The sequence below is a fragment of the Apteryx rowi genome, unplaced genomic scaffold (assembly GCF_003343035.1).
Source record: "Apteryx rowi isolate R43461 unplaced genomic scaffold, aptRow1 scaffold_43, whole genome shotgun sequence".
Lineage (NCBI taxonomy): Eukaryota > Metazoa > Chordata > Aves > Apterygiformes > Apterygidae > Apteryx > Apteryx rowi.
In genome coordinates, this window is record NW_020450683.1 from 209,631 (window position 1) to 225,365 (window position 15,735).

At 54.2% G+C, this 15,735-nt stretch overlaps 2 protein-coding genes and 1 non-coding gene across 8 annotated transcripts in view; all 3 read left to right on the plus strand.

The window, feature by feature from the left end:
* PHACTR4 (phosphatase and actin regulator 4) overlaps nucleotides 1-1,790 on the plus strand; it is a 64,254-nt gene extending 62,464 nt beyond the window's left edge. For all 4 annotated transcript variants that reach the window (XM_026076378.1, XM_026076377.1, XM_026076380.1 and 1 more), the window contains one exon: nucleotides 181-1,790. In XM_026076378.1, the coding sequence (XP_025932163.1) occupies nucleotides 181-196 (16 nt within the window). In that variant the 3' untranslated portion in view covers nucleotides 197-1,790. The remainder of the gene's footprint in view (nucleotides 1-180) is intronic.
* Nucleotides 1,791-2,273: 483 nt separating this feature from the next.
* Nucleotides 2,274-13,739, plus strand: RCC1 (regulator of chromosome condensation 1). 3 transcript variants are annotated; one of them, XM_026076345.1, is made up of 12 exons: nucleotides 2,274-2,343; nucleotides 2,925-2,970; nucleotides 3,874-3,937; nucleotides 7,308-7,392; nucleotides 8,037-8,224; nucleotides 8,606-8,785; nucleotides 8,876-8,972; nucleotides 9,585-9,707; nucleotides 9,943-10,098; nucleotides 10,505-10,624; nucleotides 11,183-11,335; nucleotides 11,993-13,739. In XM_026076345.1, the coding sequence occupies exons 4-12, from the start codon at nucleotides 7,320-7,322 to the stop codon at nucleotides 12,166-12,168; spliced, it is 1,266 nt and encodes a 421-aa protein (XP_025932130.1). In that variant the 5' UTR covers nucleotides 2,274-2,343; nucleotides 2,925-2,970; nucleotides 3,874-3,937; nucleotides 7,308-7,319; the 3' UTR covers nucleotides 12,169-13,739. The 3 variants fall into 3 exon arrangements, with proteins under 3 accessions (XP_025932130.1, XP_025932132.1, XP_025932131.1); XM_026076347.1 differs by lacking the exon at nucleotides 2,274-2,343 and adding an exon at nucleotides 2,570-2,818; XM_026076346.1 differs by lacking the exons at nucleotides 2,274-2,343; nucleotides 2,925-2,970; nucleotides 3,874-3,937 and adding an exon at nucleotides 5,123-5,302.
* On the plus strand, nucleotides 2,601-2,805 carry LOC112971213. Its single transcript, XR_003255265.1, has one exon. It is a non-coding gene; the product is annotated as a small nucleolar RNA SNORA73 family (small nucleolar RNA).
* Nucleotides 13,740-15,735: the final 1,996 nt, after the last annotated feature.

Below are 15,735 nucleotides of genomic sequence, written 5' to 3' on the forward strand. Positions count from 1 at the left end.
GTTGAGTGTGTTTGCAGACCAGAAAAGCTTTCTAGGTTGGGGTGAAATCCTGTTATGTTAACAACTTAGGGCTGAGAGTTCAGATGGCCAAAGAGTAAACTGAATTCCATCTGTAATGCTTTAGTAACCATTTACCCCAAGTTCCAAGGATGACACTTGGCTTTTTCACTGGGCTTTTAGGTACCATCGACCATAATCTTCCAAGAGGGAGCAAGAGATCCAAGAGGACTGAAATTCTCAGTGCCCATCTCCTGGCAATTCAGTGAGGGTGAACCTCGACTCTTCCAAGATTTGCCTTCAAAACATACCTAGAAAAGGGCTCTCAGCTGGGGAAGGGGAAATCCTGTCTGAATGTAGCATTTCACTGGAACAAACACGTCTCGAGTGCCATCAGGCTGGAACTGAACACTATACCTCGCACGGCTCAGCAATACGCCTCTCCTGGTGCCCAGCATCCCTGCCAGGAGACCACACACATGTGAATGAACAGTTCCTTCCCCAGCTCCCTTTCTCAACTGTGCCAGGCCCAGTTCTCAGCTGTACATACTCCTTATGATTGGAAACTTGTTAATTTTCCTCCTGTTTACCAAGGGGAGGAAAAAAAACCTGGCAGCTCTGGCACTGGAGAGCTGAGGAATGGAGAAGCGGATGTGCCAGGAAGCACGTGTGTATATTAGCTGTGTACAGAAACCCTGCACAGATGCTGACCTGGCAGACAACTGACATGTGACTTTTTTTTGGTTTTGCTTGCGTCTCTGTAATGTACTTAATGTCCGGAATCACTACTGACCAATGGTTTGTTGTCCTGGAAGGGAATTGTATAGATATTAACATATGCTGCATCTTTTGTTTAAAAAAACAAAAACAAATACAAAACAAAAAAACCCTTTAAATGTTTAAAACATTCCCTCCCCACTCTCTCACTTGCTCTGATGTTAACAGATCTTGTCTTGAGATATTTAGGCTTGTTTAACAAATTACAGAACCAGGAAATGACTGTTGCCTTTTAAAAACTTTTTAATTTGGGGAAGCTGTGATAGTAGTCAATTCTTTTTAATGTGGCTTCCTCTGTAATGTTTTTTTTACACTCACAGATCAGGGTGAAACTTGCCTTTTTTTTTTTTTTCCACAGCAAAACCTACTGGAAACTTGATAATTTCACTGTGTGGGTGGAAGGCAGGGTGGGGGGAGAAGAGGTTTAAAAAGTGACCTTAAACAGATAATCTCTCTCTACTGAGAATGATTACTTATCGGTTCTTCCTGAATGTTTGGGTTTTTAATTCTGGTATCGGCCACTGCTGTATCATGCACAAACCCAGCCCCGAGGGTGAGATGCCATGCACCATGAAGGAAGGAAGGGGAAGAGGGAAGGTGGTATCGCAGGACTGCGATACGGGGCGAGGGGACTCGCCTTGTTCACAAACCGGTCCTGCTCCGTGCTCGACCATGCCATGCCATGAGGGGCTGCYACGGGCCGGCCCTCGGCGCTGCGCTGGCTCTCACGCTGTGCCAAGCCCTGCCGGGCTGGGGTCCGGCATCCCCTTGCCCTTCCCCTGCGCCCTCATCGTTGCTCGCTGCGGCCCTGAGGGGAGGCTGAGCTGGGGGCGGCCTGCGCGGCCCTGTCCCCTGCCGCCATGCCGGGCTGCGGAGGAGAAGGCCGAGGGCACCTTCCCCCTCACGGCTTCCCCCTGTACAATATGGCTGTAGACTAAATCATTGCATTGTATATCTGTCTCCTCATCAACAGATTTTAATTATTGAATAAAAGTATTTTAGGATTTTTTTTTAAAGTGATTTTTATGGCTGTGTTTTTGTGAGGGTGTGGAGAGTTGTTTCAAACAGACTTTCTGAGAGGGGGGAATTGGAAAGGGGAGGGCATGGGGGGGAGGCTCAAAGGCCTCCACTTCTCCGGGGACTCTGATGATGCAGTGGCGGCGGCTTTATTGGGAAATACAAAAATCAGGCGTTTTACTGCGGCTTCCCTTCCCCGCCACCCACTCAAGGCGGCGCCACCCGCCGCTCCCCCTTCCCGGCGCCCTCCCACTGCGCACGCGCCACCCGCCGCTCCCCCTTCCCGGCGCCCTCCCACTGCGCACGCGCCGCCCGCCGCTCCCCCTCCCCGGCGCCCTCCCACTGCGCACGCGCCGCCCGCCGCTCCCCGGCGCCCTCCCCCTGCGCACGCGCTGGGCTCCCTGTCCAATCGAAAGGCGCAGCTGCGCCGTCTCGGCCCGCCGTTGCGTTCGGCGCATGCGCAGCGCGCTAGCCCCGTCCCACCCGCCCTATAAATTTCGCGGCGTGGAATCCTCCGYTCTCTTTCCTGGCGACGAGCGGGGGAGTGCGGAGGTGAGTTGGCTCCGGTGGCGGCGGCGCCCGCGGGCCTCCGTGGCGGCCGCCCTCTCTGGAGGGCGGGGAGGGCTGCTGCTGCGGTGATGGGGCCCTTGGGGCGGGCTGGGGCCCGCTCCCCACTGCCTCTCCCTGCCTTCCCCAGGCTGACGTCTGCTGTGGCCTGTGGGGGGTCCCTGCGCCGCGCCTCGCGTGGGGCCGCGAGGAGCTGGGGGGCGGCGGGGGTGAAGGCGGTTGCGACGCTCTGAAGCTGAAACCCAACGTGGATATCCGGAGAAGTAGCTCTCTCTCGGCTCTGTCCGTGTGGCGCAGGGGAGCGTAGGCCTTCGGGCCCGTGACGTACAGTCCCTTTCCACAACGTTGGAGAACAAGCCGGGCCTCGGGTCTGCAGCCTGCATATTCCTACTGCTTCTCCGAGTCCTCGGACTGTGACGGAGGAGATAAACCATGCAGGAAACAAGTGCTGTTACTCGGGGTAGCTTTTCGCTGGGGTTGGGCCACCGGCGTGTATGCTTTGGGGAAAAGGGAGAAAGGGATCTAATCTGTGAGCGATTACTTAAAATAATTTTTCTTTATTTCAGTTCTAAGCTTGAGAAGTTTGAAGTGAGTGGGGTACTGGTTTGCGAGGTGAGTAATATTGCACTAATAATGTAATACTGTTCCGTGTTTGTAGTTATGCATCTCTCAGTATTTTCTTTTTTAAATAAGCTTGAGCTATTTCCTTTTAACTGGCTTAGGCAAACTGAATTGGATTAACAGCTTGAAGTAATTGACTATCAATACAGACTTTGTAGGCATTGTTTAAGAGTAAAAGCTTAGCTTAGAGGTTTCCCTGCTCCTGAGATGCTGCARGACTTTACATGGATTGGGGGAAGAGAGAAACTAATTCCTGAATCTTCTAAGAGTAAAAGTGGAAAAAAAAATTCCTTTATTAAGCGTGGTTGAATGGTATTTATGGGTTTAGTGAGCTTGAGGCCTCGTGTGTTCCAGGGCAGGTCAGAACCCCTAAAGGAACAAAATGAACCACCTGCTCCCTGAAAGACCATGGTGCTTTTCATCAGGTTGATACTGAAGGCATTTGATACTGGGGCAACTTTTTAGCAGAAGGTGAACAAGAAAGAACCACGTGCAATCACCCATGCTTTCATGTTAAGCAGTTCCAGAACAGACTTCCACATCATCTGTGAAGAACAATCTCTATCATTAATCTGGGTGCTGGAACATTGGGGTTATATTGAAGGAAGCCACGTGCTGCATTTACTTAGGATGGTCACGTGTTCCCAGCCCTATACTTATACCTGATACTTATATCTGATAATGATGTATTTAATGGACAAGCAATATTGATTATTAAGAGTAGACAGAGATTCCTTGAAAAAAAWATATGCTAGTATTGTAGTGCCCTGTGTGTTGCTTATGGAAGGGGAAGAACAAGAGTGCTTCCTGGCAGATTATAAGCAGCAAAAATCCCRTGTGACTTGCCAAGTAATAAGACTTTTTTTTGTTTTTGTTCTTTTTTAAACATTACAGACACTGGTGACTGATTGTGGTGAGATGCTAACAGCAGAAAATAACCTGCCTGCCTAGTGGGATGGTAAGTATGCCCAGAGCACCAGCACCGACCAGAAAAAAGGTAGAGATAGTAGTTYAGGTTCAATTTGTGCAAGGTGTTGAATCAAAATTAGGCTGCAGACATTGGAGTGGGCTGGAAGCAGAAGATGCCTGTATTTGGTGGCCTTCTAATAGCATGTGCTCTAGGAGAACATTGTTAAATGTTTGAGTAACGCATCTGTGGTCCTTAACCTGAAATGGAGTGGGAGAAGCGAAGCAAGCCTTTGGGAATCTTTCTGGTTGTAGGTGATAGGGATTGCTTGGTGCTGGGGAAGAAGGCAAAAGAGTGGGAGTATGGAGTGAAAGTCATATATAGCTTGTGTTAATGTCTGTTCAGGAAGTTCTGAATTATTTCTGTGAATGTTCTGGAGGCTTGTGATGCTGTGCCTGACAAATAAAGAAATTGCTTTGAAATGGTGTTGTGTGGCTGTTTTCTCTGGCATGACTGTTGACCATTTGTTCATCCCCTGAAGCTCAGGACCACATGACTAAACTTCTAGGGTTTCATAGCTTTATGTAGTTGGGTTGTCCTTCTTTGGAAGGTCTTTAGRGTCTGCCCTCATTTCCAGTGATGCCTGATCTTGAGCTAGGAAGGTCATAGCAGCAGCATGATTAACACTAAATATACTAGTGAGATAACCAATAAATACATGGTATTTTGTATCCTTTACAACCACCAGAGTTTCCTGGCATGTAGGGTTTGGTGGGGGGAGGAGGGCATTGATTGCCTTTTGTTTTAAGATCCAAATATCGTTCATACTTGGGGAATATTTTCCCCCTTCTGTTCAGTGCAATACTTTAAAGGCAGTTTTTATTCCTCTTGAGCCTATGAACATCTTTGGAACTTTACCTTAAATGTAAGTAGCTTTACTTTATAGCTGCAATGTTTCCTACTTGGTCAGTGGAGCATTAGATGAACAACCTGGCAGGCATATATCTACCCCGGATGTTGAACATAAGGATAAATGAAACAGGTTTCTACAGTGTAAGAGTCTGAAACGGTGGAATGGGCAAAACAAAGGCAGAGGGGTGTTTTTCCTGTTTACAAGTTTGTCAGGATAATGTCCTGGAAAAAATACAGGTTGCTGTGTGGGAGGAGACCTGAAGGGAACAAACACGTTCCAGGAACTTCTGGGTAAGAGCACGTGATCATGAGCTGCAAGTCCAGCTCTGCAGAGCACTTTGGCGGGGCCCTCTTCTGTGAACACGRCTGCCCTGTGAAGTCTGCCTGGATTTGGCCTGGAGGTGCCACTTGGTTGCTCATGGGCTCTTGGACTTGTCTTTACCCTGGGTTTGGAGAATGCTCTTTCTTCTTGCTCCGAAAAAGCCAAAGCATCTTGCTGAACTGGTTGGTGAGGCTGGAGAATGCCTGTGGGGGAGGCTTGGAGGGGCAGTTGTCTCCAAGGTTTCCTCTTTGGTGGGTTTGAAAGTCTGCAGCAGAGGTCGAATCTGTAAAGGTACCTTGGAAACTTGATGGCTCGTGAATACTGAAGGTGTGTGCAGGTGATGGGGCTATCTGCCCTCTCTCTGGGACTTGAGCTGATCCTGGCAAGACTTGAGGTTGTGCCTGGCTCTGAACTGTGCCGAAGTGGTTGCAGATCTAAATGTTCTAACAGATCTAACAGGTTGCAGATCTAACATGTTCTAAATGTTTCATGGGGGAAAGGGCAAATTTAAATAGACTTAGACGTGCTTTCCTCTGAGCTGGCAAGTGCTTGTTCTCCTATTGCATCCTGCCACAAACTGGTTTAAATCCTATTCCTGCAAGTGGTTTTCACCTATTGGATTGTAATCCGCAGTCTGTGCTCGTGCAGGCCCCAGCTGTGGGGTTGGATATCCTGTCCTCACGCTTTGAATTTGCGATTACAGCACTTGACATCAAAGTAACTTGCTTACACTGTAATCGAGGCATTTATTAACCCGGGAGAGCAACAGTATTAACCTGGTAGATAAACAGCAGATCATGAGTCCTTGTGGAAGTGCAACGTGTACGAAAGGCTCAAGGACCGCAGCGTGAGTTCTTGCTCGGGCGGTGCTGTAGGAGCCGCTGCAGGTTTGGGGGTTTCCCCTGTTGCCTTGCCTCACCTCAGGGCGTTGTAATGGGAACAGCAGTTCCATTCCAACAGTGCGAGCTCAGGTTGTGATTATTTTTMCCCCCCATAGCGAACAGGCAAAGTTTAATCAGAATAACAACTTGGCTGCTGTTCCGAGGAGGAGGAGGAGGGGTTTTTTTGCCGCCTCCTGCGGCTGAGCTCGGGCAAGCGCGCTGGCCGCGGACGGGCTGCCGGCCTCGCCGGGGGGGGACCCGCTGGGGGCTCCGGCTGCCCTCGATGGCCGGGAAAAGGAGAGGCCGGGCCCGGGCCCCGCTGCTGCTGCGCGGGCGGGGGCGGTGCGGCGCCGGCGGAGGGAAGGCGCCTCCCCGCCGCGCATGCGGGTTGCTGCGCCTGGCCCCGCCGGCGGCCGAGGGGAGCGGAGCGGAGCCCGGGCCTGCGCGGCCCCACGTGGGGCGCCGGGGCAGCGGCGTTGCGGCGCCCAGCGCGGAGTAACCGGGGGGGGGCGGGAATCAGCGCGGGCAAAGCCTGCGGATTCCTCCGAAGGGAAGTGGAACTTTGGCCTTACGCGTTGTAACGTCCCTTAGGTCGCTTTAATGTTGTCTTGAAACGCGGGAGCTTCCTTTTGCTGTCCTTCTTGCAAAATCGGACGGCCACCTCCTTCCCCCCCCCCCCAAGTAGTTTTGGAAAGCGGGGGGAGGCTCTCGCACACTGGCTTCTCTGTTTAAGCACCGAGACCTTTCTGAAGGTACTTCCAAGATCTGGATTTTCGAGAACGCTTCCTTGTTGGAAGGGGCTGGGGGGTGCTCTTAGACGGAAAACTGCCTCTGTTCTCCCAGTTCCTCCGTAGTGAGAGTCCAAGCAGAAGCATTTCTGCATGGGATGTGGAATAGTTGGGCCTTTGAAAACAAGGGCATAAACTCCCAGGTGTTTTGGTAGAGAARGCAGAGGGCTGGTGCTCGGAGCAGTCGCTTGCCTTGTTCTGCTTCCTTCCTGAGACTGTCAGTAAGTTCCTTGATGGGAAGGAGGAAGATGGTTCCCTTCTGTTTGAGAGCAGAGGCAGTGGATATAACGTGGGGGGAAAAAAATCTGCATTTTTCAAAGTGGGGGTAGAGTTTGGTGCCCAAATCCTGATTCACTTTCATCAGCCTACTGGAAGATCCAGGCTGCAGTGATCTGAAAGTGGAGAGGAGAAATCTCAGTGTGTCTTTTTAGGGGGAGGGAAAAATAACGGACAGCTGCATTGCAACTTTCCACCAAACTGCTGGTTAGATGGTAGCTTAACAGAGTGTCTTTGTTTAGATCTAAAGCAATATGCCAGGAAAACGCACTGGAAAGAAAAGCCCTACACCAGAAGAAGGGTTTCCTGAAAGGAAGAAGTTTAAAGGTAAGAAAACTCCCTGGGAGCTGAGTTCCTCCTGTTTTCTTTTTATACTGTCTGCTGAAATACCTGAAGCTCTTAAAGACAGGAGCCTGGTTGAGATCGTTCATCGGTCCAGTCCAGACGAGTGGGTCTGTTGCTGTCCTTTTATGCCTCCTCTGCTCTCAGGGCTTGCTTTAATTTCAGGCCTTGCCAGCCTGGTCCTTAGCTTCTACAGGCAGAGCCATTTCTAAATCGTGACTGACACCCCTGCAATAAACCCCACCAGAGACCAGGCTGCTCTCTTTAGCCCAGGCTTTGCCTGTCTGTGCTAGGTCTGCGCACTGGTTTTGCTGGATGCTGAGTGCATTGGAAGCATATCGCTTCTGGGGGATCCCCCTATTCTCGGGGTAGCTCTGTTCTTTCCTTAGAACTTGGCGCTTGCTGTCGGTTTGGGTTAGGTGTGTTGCAAACACCGGCTGTTTAGTATAACGCCTTCCCCGTGATCTCAAGCTAGATTTCAGTGTCCTGCTAAGGACACTGTCTAAGGACCTGCAGCATTTGAGCAAGCCTCAGCATTCCTAGAGCTTTTGGGGACCAGCTGTGGTAGAAGGGTTATTTCCTCTTCCTGTCCAGTACTGTACCTATTTCCTTTCTTTCCTGTGATGCAGTTTGCCACCGTTCACACCGGACAGAGCCTGGCCTGGTGCTTACGCTGGGGCAGGGGGATGTCGGGCAGCTGGGCCTGGGGGAGGATGTGATGGAGAGGAAAAAGCCAGCCTTGGTGCAGCTCTCGGAGATGATCGTCCAGGCGGAAGCGGGAGGGATGCACACGGTGTGCCTCAGCGAGACGGGCAAAGTGAGTACAGCACTGTGGTTTGGGGAAGGGGCAGCACGCAGGGACCCAAGCGGGGAAGTCTTTCACCCCTCTCTCTGCTGGGATGAACAGAGCCCCACGAAGCAGCTATCCCTGCTGCACAACCTGCAGGTGGCATGGTGCCCATCAGACCTGTGCTCTGCCCCAGTGTGTCACTGCCACCAGCGTGCTGGTACTACTAGACGGCAGCTTGCAAGTCTTCCTCACTCCAGCTCGTGAGATGAGCGTAGTCTCTGTGTGCTGGACCACAAAATTTTGGGGGGCAGTGGGAGAATTCAGCCTGGTGGGTCTCTGTCCACTGGCTTCATGCTCATCTTGTGGTTCTTCTGGGTCTCTTCCTCACTGGGACACTCTCATCTGCAGATCTACACCTTCGGCTGCAATGACGAAGGCGCCCTCGGGCGTGACACCTCCGCAGAAGGATCAGAGATGAAGCCAGGGGAGGTGGACCTGCAGGAAAAGGTGGTGCAAGTCTCTGCAGGGGACAGTCATACAGCTGCGCTGACGGATGACGGCAGGGTTTTTGTCTGGGGCTCTTTCCGGGTATGTTGATTGCTTGGACTTGGGAGGCTCTGCTGGTGATTGCTGGCCTGATTTCGGTGACTATCTCCCCACGTCCGTCTCTCCATCCAGGATAACAACGGGGTGATTGGATTGCTGGAGCCYATGAAGAAGAGCTCAGTTCCCGTGTTGCTTCAGCTCGATGCACCAGTTGTTAAAATTGTCTCAGGTGAGCAAGATCAGGGTGCGTGTGTGTAGGTCAGSCTGCTGAACGAGGCTGTTCCAGCCTCTGGGGTGGGGGAAGGTCCAGAATGAACCATGTCCTTTTTTTCCCCTCTTTGCTGCTCTCAGCCAGCTACAAAGATGTGCTTGCTCCCTTCTGGTTCCTGAGTGAACAGACCTTGTGTCTCTTCTAGCCCCAGTGGTATCGTTAACGTTTGACCCAATCTGATGTAAAACGCTTTGCAAGAGTGACCAAACCAAGCCTGTGTGACCCCATGGGGTCAAAGTCCTCGCCTCTTCTAGAGGTGGGGAAGCTGAGGAGCTTCCAACATGTCCAAGGCCCAGGTGAGGCTGGGGGTGACCCATGCCTCTAAATGTTCCCAGCAAAACTTCCTTGGAATTTCAGACCAGGGACTGGGATCAGGTAGAGAGAGACTTTGGTATTTTAAACCATTCCAGAAGCTGGCATCCAGGTATCCGGTGCAACAAACCCCACTGAGTTCTGAAAGGCTTGGATAGCTGGGGTTTAAACACGAGATCTCAGACCCTGGGTCTTGCTGGCTTCCCAGGGAATCTGAGCATGTGGCTGCTGCTTCACTTTCCTCACGTTTCCTCCCAGGGAATGACCACTTAGTGATGCTGACGGTGGACGGTGACCTGTTCACGTGTGGCTGTGGCGAGCAGGGCCAGCTGGGGAGAGTGCCGGAGCTCTTTGCCAACCGAGGAGGAAGGAAGGGCCTACGTGAGTCACTTTGCTCAGAGATATTTGATGCTGTGGCGAGCGCGGCTCTGTCCTTGGACACCAGCACTTAGCTTGGCTGAGGAGACTGCGTATTCTTCACTACCCAGTCTCTTCCCCTGGTGCTCAAGGGCTATTTGTAAATCAATTGCTCGAATTCAGTGATCTGGATCTGAGTGGGGGATGAAGAGGGCGTAAATCATTAGTTTGCATCTGACCCCTTGTCTGCTGCCCCCAGAGCGCCTGCTGGTCCCCCAGCGTGTCCCCATCAAAGGCAGAGGCAACAGAGGCAAAATGCGCTTCCAGGATGCTTTTTGCGGGGCTTACTTCACCTTCGCCGTCACGCAGGAGGGACACATCTATGGTTTTGGCCTCTCCAACTATCACCAGCTCGGTAAGCTTCTCTTCTGTCCCCTCAGATCGCCTGCCTGTTTGGTCTGGCTGTGGACTTCCCATTCCCTGGCTGCTCTGGCCTGCAGTGGGGACCCTGCTGGGCTCCCCTGATCGAGAACACCTTGCACCCACCATGCACCCTCCTCCAGGTGTCTACTGTAGGACATCTTGGAGCTGGAAATTGGGGTGGGAGGTCACCCTGCAAAGCTCTGGATTTAGATCCCAGCCCCTGCAGCCAGTAAATTTGAGCAAAAGTTTGATGACCTTCAATTTTGGGACTTCCGGGAGCTGGGTTGGTCCCTAATGTGGGTGAGCTCCTGGATGGGCAGCTCAGTGCCCGTGGCTGGCCTGGGCTGTCCGTGCCCACGTACCTGATTTGCCTGGGTTTGTGCATCCCTGTCCCGCAGGGACCCAGGGCACCGAGCCCTGCTTCTCTCCGCAGAACCTGACATCGTTCAAGAACTCCACCAAGTCCTGGGTTGGGTTCTCTGGTGGGCAGCACCACACGGTGTGCATGGACTCAGAGGGTGAGTGCCGGCGTGATGGACCAGCTGGGAGTTGTGTGCATGGGGAGGGGTGTCCCTTGGCTCTTGCTCCAGCTGTGGAGGTGTTGGGGGTCATGGTGAAATGCTGAAGCCCTCCAAGTCCCTGGTGTGCCAGGCAGTGTGGTTGCATTGTCTGTGTGGACATGTTGTGGAGGGGCTATTTGGATTTTCCAAAAACATAGTCAGGGATTGAAAAGGTGGCATGGATTTGCAGCAGAGAGCAAGGATGATGACAGAAATCCAGAGTTACTTTTGAACTCTGGTCTCAGGCTCTACAGTCTGTCCAGGCRTTCATTCTTCCTATCAATTCTGGGAAGCTTAGAAGCTTCCATCCCATTGTGCAGCTGAGGGGGAGTCCTGGTTGGGATCTAGAGTGTTTTGGCTCGTGGAGCGTGTGCTGATGGATGTGATGGGGAAGCAGCGATGTTCCTGACTCCTCCAGGAGTCAGATCTGGGGGAGGGAGGGTCCTGCTATGGCCTACTGTGGGCTTCTCCCTCCCTCTTGAGTCACCTCTCCTGTGTGTGTCTGTCGTGCCCCAGGTAAAGCCTACAGCCTGGGCAGGGCCGAGTATGGCCGGTTAGGTCTTGGGGAAGGGGCGGAAGAGAAGAGCACACCCACGGTCATCCCGGAGCTCCCCAGCGTCTCTTCTGTTGCGTGCGGCGCGTCGGTCGGCTACGCTGTCAGCAGCGACGGTGAGTGCTGGGGGCCTCCATGCCTCCGTGGGCTCGGGAACGCCGCTTTCTGTATCCTTCGCACCCCTCATCCATCCAGTGGTTACCTGGGGCTCTGCCCAACCAGTCCCCTGGAGCCGGCCAGCCCCAAGCAGCTTCATCAGACACTGCTGCCTGGGTCGGGACCGCTGAGTGCCCTGCGCAGGGGAGGACTGGGCAGCAGCTGCTCAAGTGTTTTGTGGTTGCTCAATAGCCAGGTTTGTGAGAGGGTGTTCGCCCAGGAGGGGGTCATTGGCTTGCCGGTCCTTCCTCTGAACTGTGAACTCCACTGTCGCGGGCCTTCTTTGTGCCTCAGCGCAGTGTTTGCTTGTGTGTAACGTGCGCAGCCCGCAGGTGCAGGGAGGAGGGTTTGCCGTATTGCGAGCACGGGCAGCGTGTTGATGGATTTGCCCAGCTCCTTGGCGGCAAAACGCTGGCTTAGAGGGAGGCTCTAGGCAGTTTGAATTGCCAGGCGTTGCCGAGATGCCTCCCTCTGCCTGTGTCTCCAGCACTCTGCGGTTTGCCCCTTGCCTTCGGCCCAGGTTTGCAATCCACTTGCCTTTCCTTTGGCTGCTGGATCCCCTCCCCGCCTGGTTCTGGGTTCGCCTACAAGCCGAATTTGTGTTGCCTCCGTTGCAGGACGAGCGTTTGCCTGGGGCATGGGCACCAACTACCAGTTGGGCACCGGGGAGGAGGATGACATCTGGAGCCCCGTGGAGATGATGGGCAAGCAGCTGGAAAACCGCGTGGTCCTGGCCGTGTCCAGCGGAGGCCAACACACTGTCTTGCTGGTCAAGGACAAGGAGCAGAGTTGATGAAGYTGCTCCGCGCAGCCGAGCACGGCAGGAACGCGGGGCCCACGTGCACACACCCACCATCYGCCCTCGGCCCCAGGGCGCTCAGGGAGCGAGGTTGGGCGACCGTTTCCCAGGTCTGGTCTCCTGTGACCTTTGGCAGAATGTACTGGGGAGGACAGGATGCTTGTGGAGCCGAGCCTTGGGCCTTCATCCTCTGAGGTCCCCAGGCAGTATCTGCGTGGCTGGAGCAGGGCTCTTCAGGGATGCTCGTTTTTCCTCTCTGGAAGTGTGTGTCTGTCTTCCCTTGGTACCAGGTGCTTTCTCAGCTCCCCCAGTTCAGTTTGGTCCCTTCCTAGACTGTGATTAGGTGGGTTTTCCACCTGTTTTTTGTTTTGTTTTTTAATAATTCCTGGCCCAGTGAAGCMGAGGGCCTTGTCCCTTCCTACACAGAAGGGTTTGGGCATCTGAGGCTTTCTGAGGTCCCTGTGCTCCTCCAGTCTCCAGGTGTTTTCCCCCAACCCTTTAACTTGAACATCTTTTACCTCTGTTCCCCTCTGGCCTCTCCTATTTTAGCTTTGTCTGCTGCCGCTCACCAAACCCTTCTCGGCTTGTTCGGGGTGAAATCTGAGTCCAGCAGACACATTCCTGTGTGGAGGGGACACGGGGGAAGCTCTCTTATTTTTGTTTCTGTTGCACACGACAACACCCTCGCGGGGATCTCGTTGCTGTGTCGGAGAGGTGCTGACTTGCAGCTCTCGCCCAGGCCAGCRTGCTCCGCGGTGAGCCTTGGTCTCCCGGGGTGGGAACGTGGCTGGACATTCCCTGGCCTGTGTTACACACAGAGGTATCCTCGGCTTTGGAGCTGCAAGCGTGACTCGGTTGCTGCTCGAGGAGGTGGGCTCCTGCCTCCCTCGCTTGGCTACTTAGGGGTCTGAGCCAAAATCCCGCAGGAGGTGAGGCCGGGAGCAGGTTGCTCGATCAAATACTCCTACCTCCCATCTTCCAGGAACAACCTCCTCCAGCTCTGCCTGCTTTTTACAATCACTTCCAGTCACCTTTGCTCCTTGCTCCCATCGCCTTTGGAAATCCAACAGAATACAATCTGTGGTGGGGAGTTGTTATTTTTATTTCCTTTCCTTCCTTTCCTCTCTGCTTGCTGAGGAAGAAGGTTAATTTGCCATTAGGGCCTTGCTGAGAAGATAGAGAAAAAATCCAACTATGCATTTAATCGCTCAAAACAACCAGACTGTCCCTCCTCCCCATCACCTGCGGTTCGTGGTCTGACTGGTCTCGCTCCCTGAGTCCGGCTTGCCCCGTCTCTTCTCTCCATGCTGCCTTCCAGGTGCCTGGACTGAGAAGGGGGGGGGGTCTGCAAAGATAAATTTTATAAGTTAAGTTATAGCAATAGGGGGGAAGTGGTGTGTGTGCAGGGGAGGGGGGTGGGGGGCTGGGGATTGTACAATGGCTCAGAATAGGTTGAATTTTTTAAAAAGAAAATGTAAAGTATTTTGGTTGATTAAATGAGGAAGAGAGGCAAAAAAAAATGTAATCTTTTAACATTTGGAATAAACTGAGTTTTGATAAACGCTGTTTTTTTTCCTGTGCTTTGGAGAGGTGGGCAGCCGTCCTGGGGCCCCGGCTCTGGGCTGACGCGGCGGGTGCCAGCGCTGCTGCGAGGACGGCGGGGCCGCGGCAGGGCTGCTTGCTCCCCTCTGCATCCGTGTCTCTGCCAGCCCTGTCCCTGAGTGCCCCAACAGGAGCCRTGCCGCGAGCCCAGGAGTCTGCCGGACTCTGCGGATGCGTTCCCRGAGAGCCCAGGGAGTGGACAGGCCCAGTGCCCGCCCGGCCATGCCGGGGTCTCTGCTGGCACCTTTCCTGTCCCACTCGTGTCCTTTAACGTGCGCTAAGGAGGGGAGATGGGGGCGCAGACCRGGCCCTGCTATGAAACGAAAATCCTCGGGGCTGTTCCCTGCGTTTCCATTTATCCTCCTCAGAGGCTGCTCCRACCTGGGATGGGTCGGAGCAGGGCTGATTCCCGGCGCAAGGGCTGCACGGGGTTGCGGCGCTGGCACCGCCTGGACACGGGTGCCAGGTGAGATGGGCGCCTGGTTTGCAGGGGTGGGGGCCTCCCTCGGCTCCTGCCGTGGGCCCCGCGCCGCCTTGTCCGGAGCCGTACGCCTGTGCACGTGTGCAATTGTGGGACGCAGCCGCGGGATGGCAGCAGGAGCAGGCGCTGGGGACCGCTGCTCTCGGGGAAGCCGGGAGAGGAGAGGGGACGGTCCCGGTGGGACCCTGCCCTCCCGGCTGCTGACTGGGGGCTGAGATGGGGTGAGGGGAGGGCAGAAACATCCCCCGGGGGGGGGGTTATCTGGGCAAAAGCTGCTTTTGTCCCTCCCTAAACCCTGCATCTGGGATGGGGCGACGGTCCGTGCTGGGAGACACGTCTCAGCCACCCTGCTCCCGGCCAGCCGGGTTGGAGGGTGACCGTCACCGGCGGCTGCTGGGGTGGCATCCGCGGTTTGGCCGTGACGACTGCCCCGTGGCCGGGAAAGGGCTCGGATGCAGGGCGCGGGCTGGCTGATGCTTTAGTTAGGGATAGCAGAAAAGAATCCGGATTTATTTTCTCTCTCTTCCCCAAATCCCCCAAGCGGTGCTGACCTACGTTCCCCAGCCTCGAGCCTGTGAGCGCTTCATCAGCAAGCTCCAGGCCGGAGGTTTGTAGCAAATTTAAGCAGGGGATTTAAGCAGGGTCCTGGCCCCCATCTCCTCTATTTTGCCCCAGCTTCTCCAGCTACGCTCTGCCCTGGTTCAGCACGGTGGCAAGGAAACACCAACCCCTGTGGGGTTAAACTTGCCGGCCCTCGTTAGCTTGCTAATTGCCCAGCTGCAGGGCCTGGGTGGTGGGAGCTGCAGGTGCATGGGGGAAAGGAGGAGGAGGAAGAGGAAGGCCTTGAGTTTTCTCCTGCTCTGCTGCAGGTGCTCGGGTAGGATGGGTGGTGGTCCATCATTCCTGTCTCTGAAAATTGTGGGGATTGGTTAATTCCTCTCCTGAAGTGGTCATTTTTTAAAATTCGGTCATGGGGCTGAGCCAAGACTCCTTGGTTATGTTTGCTCCTTCGTCACCCCCAAATTAATCACCGCGTTAGAGCACCAGGGTGCTGCACATACCTCCCCCGTTAGCTCCTGCCTCCRTCTCTCTGCCAGCTTCGGAAACAGGTTTGCACCGCCAATTTGGGTGGAATTGGGGCAGGAAGGGGGCAAAAGATCAGTGCTGGCTCCTGTGTGAAAGCTGCTCCCGGGCGCTGGGAGCAAGGGGCGAATCTTGGCGGGGGCCAGGCAGGATTGGGCTCGGGGGATTTTGGAGGGTGGCTGCGGGCTGTTTCCACCATCCCTCTCTGTCGGGAGAGGACATGAGGCCTTGTATGAATCCGGTGGTTTTCCTAACTACTTCCCCTTCGCTGGCATCGCAGCCAGGCTCCCGGGCTTGCCAGGGCTGGGTTTGAACAGGGTGCATTGCCGCACGCCGCTCCGGTGCTGCTCCGCAGGGACGGCCCTGGTCCCCTCCGGATGTGCTGGGCGGGAGGT